The sequence below is a fragment of the Schistocerca americana genome, chromosome 1 (assembly GCF_021461395.2).
Source record: "Schistocerca americana isolate TAMUIC-IGC-003095 chromosome 1, iqSchAmer2.1, whole genome shotgun sequence".
In the NCBI taxonomy this organism is placed as follows: Eukaryota; Metazoa; Arthropoda; class Insecta; order Orthoptera; family Acrididae; genus Schistocerca; species Schistocerca americana.
The window spans coordinates 286,204,052-286,215,040 of NC_060119.1; the positions used below are offsets into that span (position 1 = coordinate 286,204,052).

The 10,989-nt window shown below is 53.7% G+C and overlaps 1 protein-coding gene across 1 annotated transcript in view; it reads right to left on the reverse strand.

The window, feature by feature from the left end:
* The window catches only part of LOC124544613 (ice-structuring glycoprotein-like), a 55,559-nt gene extending 45,576 nt beyond the window's left edge, over positions 1 to 9,983 (reverse strand). Inside the window, exons 1-2 of the mRNA XM_047123252.1 lie at positions 9,954 to 9,983; positions 943 to 3,730 (exon numbers count right to left, since the gene is read on the reverse strand). Of these exons, the coding sequence (XP_046979208.1) occupies positions 943 to 3,730; positions 9,954 to 9,983 (2,818 nt within the window). The remainder of the gene's footprint in view (positions 1 to 942; positions 3,731 to 9,953) is intronic.
* Between the last annotated feature and the right edge of the window lie 1,006 nt (positions 9,984 to 10,989).

A 10,989-nucleotide genomic window follows, 5' to 3' on the forward strand; every position in this document is an offset into this window, starting at 1 on the left:
GGGGAAGAGAGGGAAGGGAAGAGACTTAAATGAGGGTGTCGAGGCGGGTGAAGGTGAAGTGGGCTTGGTTGTGGGAGTAAGTGGCGAAGGTGTTCAGGTGGAAAACAGAGCGAGCAGCAAGGGATATTTGTTGGAAGGTGTGTGGGCGCTGAAAAGGGTGAATGTTTTGGAGTACAACGGTAATGAACCGGATGATGTCCTCTGCCGTGGGGGGTGGACGGAGGGAATTGTTAGGATGGACAGGACGATTGACGGGACGAACTGGGACTGTAAGTTCAGGGGTGGCTGGAGGGGGTTTAGCTTTACACTTGTGGGAGTATGTGGGATGGGGACCATTGCAGGTATTACAGGAAGGAGGAGCAGCGAGGTTGGGGCAGTTCTTGAGAAAGTGGGAGGCCTTGCAATGGGGACAGGTGGGGGGGTTTTTGCAGTTGGGAGTCAGGTGGTCATTGTACATCAGGCACCGTTGGCAACGGTAGGATTGGGGAGGGGATTTGGAGGATTCAACAGGGTGGCGACAGTGGTATATCAGGGCACCCTGGGTGAGGAGATGGTCTATGGACGGGGCGGACTCTGAGAATACCCGCATGAGGTAGGTGGGACCAGAGGCATTGTGGATACGGCGGGCAGAACAGATTTCCAAGTCCGGGTGGGAGTTCAGTTCTACCAACACTTCATCCTCTGTGATCACCGGGCTGAGCTTGGTGATCACAGCGGTGTAGGTGGGGGGGCGACGGGGAGGCTGGGGCTGACGAGGAGTGGAAGCGGAAAGGAAGGGTGTCAGAGAGGCGTGGGGGCCAAACATAACTCGTGGGAGTTTTCGCAGGAGGTCTGTGTGAAATGATGGGGACGGGGACTTGATAAGGACTGAGTCCCTGCGGGGAATGAGTTGGGAGATGGGAGCACCAGGTAAGTACTTTCGTATTTCCTTGGTGAGGGTACGAGCGTCGAGGAACTTAGGATCGGGAGTTGACAGGACAAAGGTGTGGAGGGTGGGGGCCAAGGTAGGGGTGGCAGGAGGAGGGGTGGTGTCCATGGTGACGGCAGGGGGAGGGGGAGGTGGCGTTGATTTTTTGTGGGAAGTGGCGGGAGCAGAGTCGGTAAGGACGCGCTTTTGGGGTTTTTTGGAGACTGGAGGCTGGAAGGAGGGGAGAGGGACGGGGAGGAGAGGGAGGTGGCGGGTGGCAGATCCCTGTGGCGTAGTGGAGGCACCGGGAGAAGCAGCTGGTTCAGTGGTGGCGATGGCGGCTCGGCGCAACGTGATGCGTGCGGGAGATGCAGAAGACGACGCGACGGGGTCGGTGAGAGAGGGGAAGCCAACCACCTGAGGGGCGGCAGCAGAGGCGGCAACAGAGGCGTACGTGAGGGCGGGGGTAGTAGTGGGAGCTGTTGAGGGTGCGGAGGCTGGAGGAAGGGTGTAGAGGTGTGGGTATACAGCAGGGGAGGAGATAGGGGGGTGGGTAAGTGGAGGAAGGGAAGGGGAGGTGGAAGGAGGGAGGCCAGAGGCGGCACTCCAGGAAGTGACTGTGGGAGAGGGGGAGGGGGAGGTGTAGATGACTGTGGAGGTGGGAGTACTCATTGCAGACGAACGGCGACGGACAGACGGACGTGCAGCAGGCGGCGTCGGCGTCGGCGATGGGCAGCGGCGAACAGCAGGCGGCGTCGGCTGCGTCGGCGGCGGCGAACAGACGGACGAACAGCAGGCGGCGGCGGCGGCGGCGATGGGCAGCGGCGAACAGCAGGCGGCGTCGGCTGCGTCGGCGGCGGCGAACAGACGGACGAACAGCAGGCGGCGTCGGCGTCGGCGATGGGCAGCGGCGAACAGCAGGCGGCGTCGGCTGCGTCGGCGGCGGCGAACAGACGGACGAACAGCAGGCGGCGTCGGCGTCGGCGATGGGCAGCGGCGAACAGCAGGCGGCGTCGGCTGCGTCGGCGGCGGCGAACAGACGGACGAACAGCAGGCGGCGTCGGCGTCGGCGATGGGCAGCGGCGAACAGCAGGCGGCGTCGGCTGCGTCGGCGGCGGCGAACAGACGGACGAACAGCAGGCGGCGGCGGCGGCGGCGATGGGCAGCGGCGAACAGCAGGCGGCGTCGGCTGCGTCGGCGGCGGCGAACAGACGGACGAACAGCAGGCGGCGTCGGCGTCGGCGATGGGCAGCGGCGAACAGCAGGCGGCGTCGGCTGCGTCGGCGGCGGCGAACAGACGGACGAACAGCAGGCGGCGTCGGCGTCGGCGATGGGCAGCGGCGAACAGCAGGCGGCGTCGGCTGCGTCGGCGGCGGCGAACAGACGGACGAACAGCAGGCGGCGGCGGCGGCGGCGATGGGCAGCGGCGAACAGCAGGCGGCGTCGGCTGCGTCGGCGGCGGCGAACAGACGGACGAACAGCAGGCGGCGTCGGCGTCGGCGATGGGCAGCGGCGAACAGCAGGCGGCGTCGGCTGCGTCGGCGGCGGCGAACAGACGGACGAACAGCAGGCGGCGGCGGCGGCGGCGATGGGCAGCGGCGAACAGCAGGCGGCGTCGGCTGCGTCGGCGGCGGCGAACAGACGGACGAACAGCAGGCGGCGTCGGCGTCGGCGATGGGCAGCGGCGAACAGCAGGCGGCGTCGGCTGCGTCGGCGGCGGCGAACAGACGGACGAACAGCAGGCGGCGGCGGCGGCGGCGATGGGCAGCGGCGAACAGCAGGCGGCGTCGGCTGCGTCGGCGGCGGCGAACAGACGGACGAACAGCAGGCGGCGGCGGCGGCGGCGATGGGCAGCGGCGAACAGCAGGCGGCGTCGGCTGCGTCGGCGGCGGCGAACAGACGGACGAACAGCAGGCGGCGTCGGCGTCGGCGATGGGCAGCGGCGAACAGCAGGCGGCGTCGGCTGCGTCGGCGGCGGCGAACAGACGGACGAACAGCAGGCGGCGGCGGCGGCGGCGATGGGCAGCGGCGAACAGCAGGCGGCGTCGGCTGCGTCGGCGGCGGCGAACAGACGGACGAACAGCAGGCGGCGTCGGCGTCGGCGATGGGCAGCGGCGAACAGCAGGCGGCGTCGGCTGCGTCGGCGGCGGCGAACAGACGGACGAACAGCAGGCGGCGGCGGCGGCGGCGATGGGCAGCGGCGAACAGCAGGCGGCGTCGGCTGCGTCGGCGGCGGCGAACAGACGGACGAACAGCAGGCGGCGGCGGCGGCGGCGATGGGCAGCGGCGAACAGCAGGCGGCGTCGGCTGCGTCGGCGGCGGCGAACAGACGGACGAACAGCAGGCGGCGTCGGCGTCGGCGATGGGCAGCGGCGAACAGCAGGCGGCGTCGGCTGCGTCGGCGGCGGCGAACAGACGGACGAACAGCAGGCGGCGTCGGCGTCGGCGATGGGCAGCGGCGAACAGCAGGCGGCGTCGGCTGCGTCGGCGGCGGCGAACAGACGGACGAACAGCAGGCGGCGGCGGCGGCGGCGATGGGCAGCGGCGAACAGCAGGCGGCGTCGGCTGCGTCGGCGGCGGCGAACAGACGGACGAACAGCAGGCGGCGTCGGCGTCGGCGATGGGCAGCGGCGAACAGCAGGCGGCGTCGGCTGCGTCGGCGGCGGCGAACAGACGGACGAACAGCAGGCGGCGGCGGCGGCGGCGATGGGCAGCGGCGAACAGCAGGCGGCGTCGGCTGCGTCGGCGGCGGCGAACAGACGGACGAACAGCAGGCGGCGTCGGCGTCGGCGATGGGCAGCGGCGAACAGCAGGCGGCGTCGGCTGCGTCGGCGGCGGCGAACAGACGGACGAACAGCAGGCGGCGGCGGCGGCGGCGGCAGCGGTTGCGACGACGGCGATGGACAGCCAGCAGGCGGACGGACGGACGGACGAACGAACGAACAGCGACAGCAGCGGGCAGACAGACAGACAGACAGACACACACAATCTTCGAAGACGGAGATTCCACCCTGAGAGTAGCCCAGGCTTTGCAATCTGACGCTTTCGAAGGAGGGGATCCAACCCTCTAGATGGCTTACGCGCTGCCAATCTGCTGCTAAACGCATGTTTTCGGTACAAATAGGAAGTGAGCTCGCGAGGACTGTACACCGTCCTGGCTCGCTTATATTTCACAGAAGTAACTGTTTCTGTGCCGCTCGTAATGTTAACGAAACCGCGTGGGAAATGGTGAGACTATTTTCCAGTTTTGTGGCGAGCAAACCATTTTGGTGATTAGAAGTCAGGGCGAAGGACCATTTAATTGAAACTTACCGTAGAGGTCGCTTCTGAACTGCTCATAGCGCTGTTTATGATAGGGACATTATTATTATCTTTATAGGGACATTATTATTATCTTTATAATCAGGACTATTACTGTTTTCACGCGTGTGAACATATAATGAATACATGAATCAGTTAGAACTCAAAACTTCTATTTATAATCATAGTTTCTGATCCCGCTGAATAAATAGCTAGTAGAAACATTTCTTTCAGTGAACACAAGAACAGTGTGGACTTGCGGACCGGAAACTATGGTCAGTATGTTCTCCATCGCTTTCTGGCTGACCGCAAAAATAGTTTTCAGGCTCTTGTAAAAAAGACGGCGAATAAATATTCTATATTATTATATTCAAGCCGTTGCCCCATACCGTCTACAGCACATACCGCTGCAAACGTGGAGTGTGTAAGGCAGTTATTGCAAGAAGACCGTCACGTAACTGTGCGTGCGATATCAAAAGAACTTAATTTGAGTCGTGATGTGTGCCACAAGATTTTATGCGAAGATTTAGGGAAGCTGGAACTTAATCCAAAACTCATCCCTCACAGACCAACAAACAAACAGGAAGAGGAAAGACTAAGAAATTCTGATGAACTACTGGATGGAGCCAGCGATCCCACATTTCTGTCGAAGATTATTGCTGGGGCTGAAAGTTGATGCTACCAGTATGACCCCCACATGAAGCGTCAGTGCTGAATGGCGGAGTCCTGGATCACCAGCCTCAAAAAGAGTCAAACGACTACTTTAGAGAAGAAAGAGAATGTTGATCGCATTCTTTGACAGTAAAGGATTAGTTCACGATGAGTGTGTTCCTCCAGATCAGCCAGTGAACCAGACATTGTACATTGAAGTCTTGAACATTTGCGACAAGCAATTGGATGTCGCTCCCATGATTTATGGCATTCTCAGGATTGATTCTTACTACATGACAATGCAATACTACTTTATCTGTTATTGAGTATCTGGCCAAACATTCTGTTATTGTCATCCCACATCCACCACATTCGCCTGACCTCTCGCCTTGCCATTTTTTCTTGTTTCTGCGAGTGAAAGGAAAGCATCATCAAGACATCGCAGACAGCTAATGGGCTGTGACAAGTGAGCTTACAAGCACCGCAGTTGAAAAATTGGCTATTCGTTTGGCAACTATATGTAGATAGGTAAGGGTGCGGTGTTGTCGAGAATCTAGAGCGGCACAGAGTGTATCGACCACCACAGACATACCGCACGGAAAAGCGGTATCACAAGGCGCCAAGGAGATGCTTGGAAGAAGCCTTGCTCCCGTAGTTCCAAGGCGCCACCGCTGCGCATCGTCAGAGACGGGACGGTAGTTCTGGTCGAGGTTGTATCCTGTTCAAGTCCCTGTCGGAGTAAGGTCATTGTGCTGCGTACTCGCCATGATACAGCCCGTGTCGACTGTCGGGGAGTGAACAGGCTTCTGTCACCTGTGAACTGTGCCTACACACCAACGCTATCAGAACTGTGTCGTCAAGTGACGACGAACTTGTTTTTTCTAGTGATTGTAGTGAAGCCACAGTACGGCCATTCTGATCTCGTAGCAATTCACACTCAGTAATCGTAGCTTATTTAGCGTGATCTGAACCCCATATCCAAGTGTACAGTTTCATAGCTACAGCTGAGCCTGGCGATTTAAGGTAAGTTTTGCTCTACTTATTGAAGTGTTACGTACTCAGAGTGTTCTAATTAACTATATTATTACGAGCCACGTCAGTGTCCCAGAAATCAGAAACAACAAAGGGGACTACTTCGATAGGAACTAGATCATTGCTTCGTAAGTGAAATTTTCTATTTCTGGAAAAACCTGTCCTCTCACTTTCCTGACAAAGTGAATGTCAACAAACAACAAGGATCTAGGAAGAATCGCTTGTGTGAAACTCGGTTTCCCCCTTTATCACACAATTTCCTGCGAACCATTTCTGAAATGCAATAGGCAGATACCGAATTTCTACATTTCCGGACAGTGTTTGACATAGGTCGACAGTGCAGACTGTTGACAAAGGTCCGAGCATGTGGAATAAGTTCTCAGGTATGTGAGTACCTTCAGGACGTCTGAAGTCACAGAACCCATAACGTTGAGCTGGGCGACGAATATTCGTCGGAGATAAAAGTATCGTCAGAAGTGTTCAGGGAAGTCTGACTGAACCACTCTTGTCCTCTATATACGTAAAATTAATGATCTACCGTCAGAAGTGTTCAGGGAAGTCTGACTGGACCACTCTTGTCCTCTATATACATAAAATTAATGATCTAAAGAACAGGGTGAGTAACAATCTGCAACTATTTGATGATGATGCTATAGTGTATTGGAAAACACGGTTTCTGATTGCTCGTTGGACGGTAAAGGGCTGAATCGGTATTTCGCGTGATGAATAGCAGCTTACTGTAAACAGGAGAAAATATAAGTTATTGAAGATAAGAATGACAAACAATCGTGCAATGTTCGAATAGAGCATTAATGGTGTCTGCTTGACAGTCTCATAGATTAAATATCTAGATGTAGTGTTGGCTTAGCGACATGAAGTGGAATGAGCACGTATGGTAGATCGTAGGAAGGTGAACGCTGAACTTCCATATATTGGGAAAATTCTAGGGAAGTGTAACTCACCTATAAAGCAGACCGCATATAGACACTTCTCGACCTGGACTTGAATATTGCTCGAGTATTTGGTATCCCCACAAGGTCGACTTAGAGGACAACACCGATGACATTCAGTGGCTTAGAAGTGTACTGCTACTCGTACAGTTGATACCGGAAGGTGCGATCAACATGCGAGTATTATGGAAATGCCTCATGAAAGCGAATTTGAGACCTTAGAAGGAACAAGATGTTCTTTTTGCCATACGCTATTGAGAAAATTTAGAGAATCGGCATTTGCAATAGATCTCACAACTTGTCAACTGCCGCAATTGTACATCTCACGGCAATACCGCGAGAACAAGATACGAGACACGTTCAATAGGTAATGCAACAATGCAAATTGGTTTTATTCAGGATTACACCATATTGTTCCCCATTCTTCTGGCTACGATGTCAAATTTTTCAACATGAAAAAATGAAATGAGCGTATGGTATTGTTGGCCGGGAGACCCCATTCGGGGGAGTTTGGCCGCCGTGTTGCAAGTCCTTTTTAGTTGACGCCACTTCAGCGACTTGCGAGTCAATGATGATGAAAATGATGATGATGGACACATAACACCCAGTCGCCTGCCGGGAATCGAATCCGGGTCCCCTGCGAGGCAGGAGGTAACGCTACCGCTACGCTACGGAGGCGGACTTTTCAACATAATTTCCGTTCAACGCGACGCCCTTATGCCACTTATTGGGACTGCGTGTATGGCTGCATAGTACCACTTAGTCGACGTTGGAGCCAACGTCATGCTGCATCAATAACGTCCATCACTTATCCTGCGGAGTGCATCCTTCAGTGGTCCAAACAGACGAAAGTCGAAAGCTGCGAAAATCAGGCAGTAGGATGGATGAGAAGAACAGTCCAATGATGTTCTGTGGGTCCCACTTCGATGCACAGACTTGTGTAAGGTCTTGCATTGTCTTGTAGAAGTTCGTTTGCATTTTTGTTGCCAAGAAGGTGATGAAGCTGTTTCTTCAATTTTCTGAGGGTAGCAAAAGACACTTCAGTCTTGATCGTTCCACCATGAGCAGAAGAAGCCTTTCAGAGTGCCTTAAGACCGTCGCCATGAATTTACTGCCTTAGGGTGCGGATGTGAACTTTTGTATCGGAGGTGAGGTGGTGTGGCGCCACTTCTTCGATTGTCGTTTTGTATACAGTTCGAAGTCATGAACCAATGTTTCATCACCTGTGATGGTATTTGACAAAAAAGTGTCACGATAAGGCTGGTAACGCGAAAGTAATTCCGCACAGATGGTCCTTCGTTGTTCTTCATGGTGTTCTGTTAGTCGGTGAAGAACCCAGTGGGCACCCACGTTTGGTGCCCCAACTGATGGATGAGTGTCCCAGCAATACCAGCAGAGACGTCTATTGAGCAGCGAGGTGTTTGATTGTGATCTGTCGATCATCTTGCAAGAGAGTATCTGCACATTCCAGTACTGCGGGAGTCACAGCTGTGTCCAGCCGGCTGACACATGGGAGATAGCACTGGTTTGTGCGACCTTGTCGCGATGATGACAGACGCCTTGTACGACGACTCACCGTGCTTTTGATCACTGTCACGTCATACTGCAATCGTGTCTGAGTATCTGCGATGCTTGGACGCTTATAGACAGTCATGTTCTCCTCGCTCCATTTGTTAGTACAATAGGAAAGAGAATGACTAAAGGGGTCGTCACACTCTCCATATTTAGCGCATAACACTTGAAACTTCTTTATTTAAATGAGTGTGGCTGTACTTAAATTGCTGAATGACTGAGACCCACAATATCCTAGCGCAAAGCAATATGACTGCTCAAAAAAAGATAACCTGACTTCAAATAATTAATTCAAAAGAATGGCCTTGACTAAAAATAAATCCTAACAACAACCTACACATTTCATTAAGCACTTACCTCACAAGAATCTTCATTACGTGAACTACTGCAATACAGCGATCGTCAATACAACCAACTAAATAAAAGATTCTAACTACTAAATCCACTAACTACTAGTAGGCATGTGGTTAACAAAGGAAAGATTTCGTTACGAACCAAAGAATGTATTTTTTGTTTACCTTAATAATGTGACGTCCAGTTCAGACACGAATATAAATCTTCATTGACATCTAGTACAAAGATATATAATCATGAATAATATTCAGTCTCCAAGTAGAACATGTACATATCGTTAGCCTACGCAAACACTTCAGACCTCTACCCTCCATCAATGCTAGATTCTCACATCTAACATTCATCACTGCCGGCTGTTCACCTCCAACTGCCCAACAGTGCTTCCATCACTGCTGGCGACTAACTTCCAACTGCCCAACACTACTGGCGATTAACTTCCAACAACGAGTCCGACCAGCCACAGAGCCTCTTACAAACAAAGCGCAGTCAGAGATCCAATATAAAGCGTTACACAGCGCTGCCAACACAGAAGCAGCCCTCTTACACACTGAGCACTGCACAGTGATATTGGCCGTATGACAACAGTACGACAGTATGTGCGACACGCTGAAGATGACTTCTGTGGTATCGATAGCTACGATGCCACAATGTAGGTGCAGGTTCGTAGGTTGGCACTACGACACCGACACAGACGACAGCGCCCTCTAGCCAGCGCTGTGCAGCTCTACGAGCGCCGCTCCGGATTCAGCCCATTTAATTTCGAGTAGACGACCAGACAACATTGTTTCTATTTCGTAGTGGGCGAGCCACTACAGATTTCGACTTAGTTATTTCTACCCGATGTTAGATTTGATGTACAGCTTCGCACCTACGTGCTCGTCTCAGGCAAAGTTAAGTTAGAGTTTACGAATTCAAGTTATTGTGTAGTGAGATAGTAAAACCATTTCTAAGAGCGGTACCGAGAGATTTTTACCTCACCGGCTCCTACTCCCTTCCTACATTCGGCCTACCCTTCAATTTATAGGAGCAGAACCACGTGCCGCCTACCAGGCGGGATACAAAAGCTGGAGACGAGCAGGGACTAAAAAAATTATCTTGGACGTTTTCAGGCTCAGCAAATGACGCAGCTGCTTGCTGCACACTAAAAACTGCAGCTAATAGGGCGCCTCCGACACCATCGCCTGTACCGACGCCGGCGACGCCTCCAGCGCCGCCATAATGTGGCTTCAATCCTGACGTTGAACGCTGGCCAGAATACATCGCCCAGCTCGACGCACACTTCACAACATACAACATACCAGGTACAGAGTGGCTTGTCTTTTTCACTGCCAACGCGGGTGTTGTGTTATAGCGCGTGCTCATCAAATTGCTTCCCACCACTCGCCCAGAAACTAAACCTTACGACGAACAGATTGACGCTTTGAACTCCCACTTCTGTGACAGTGTAAATGTGGTAGCTGCACGCTACAAATTCTTTCGCCTCCGGCGTGGCCCTACTCAGTCCAATAAATCTTGATTAGCGGACCTTCAGGAACTAACATCTGATTGTGACTTTAATTGCTCATGTGGACGCTCATATGCAGATATAATGATTAGGGACGCTACTGCGCAGAATGTGGTTGATCACCGCATCTGCGAGCAAATCCTAAAATTTAAAAACCCGTCTTTGCAGGAAGTAGTGGACTTGCTAGACAGACAAGATACATTAGACATGGCTACTTCTGCTTCCGATGTGACCCCGGGTGTGTGTACTGTTCGCGCGGCACGACATGTGCCCTCCCACCCAGCCCCAGCACAGCCAGCCAGCCACGTCGCGCCGCTTGCGCCCACGTAGTTTCAAGCCCGGCACCTAGTCAGAAACTGAAATCATGTCCGAACTGCTTTCATGCGCACCCACAGGACAGTTGCCCATCTCGTCAAGCACAATGTTAGTTTTGCAATAAGAAATGACACGTGCAAGCTGTGTGCAGTAAGAGAACCTCTAACTCACAACTTGTCTCCTTTTCGCATGACTCGCGTGGGTGTCACCGCAATGGGAACCACCGTGATCATGATCCACATCAGCCTATGGACGTTAATGCCATTTATCCAAACCCTTCTGCTTCACGTGCTTCTACAGCTCGTCGTGTGAATCAAGTTTTGCCAGACACTTCCTCTCGCATTCAGCGCAATGCGAGGAAACTTTTTGTGACTTTTCACATTTGTGGAATTTCTGTTCGCATG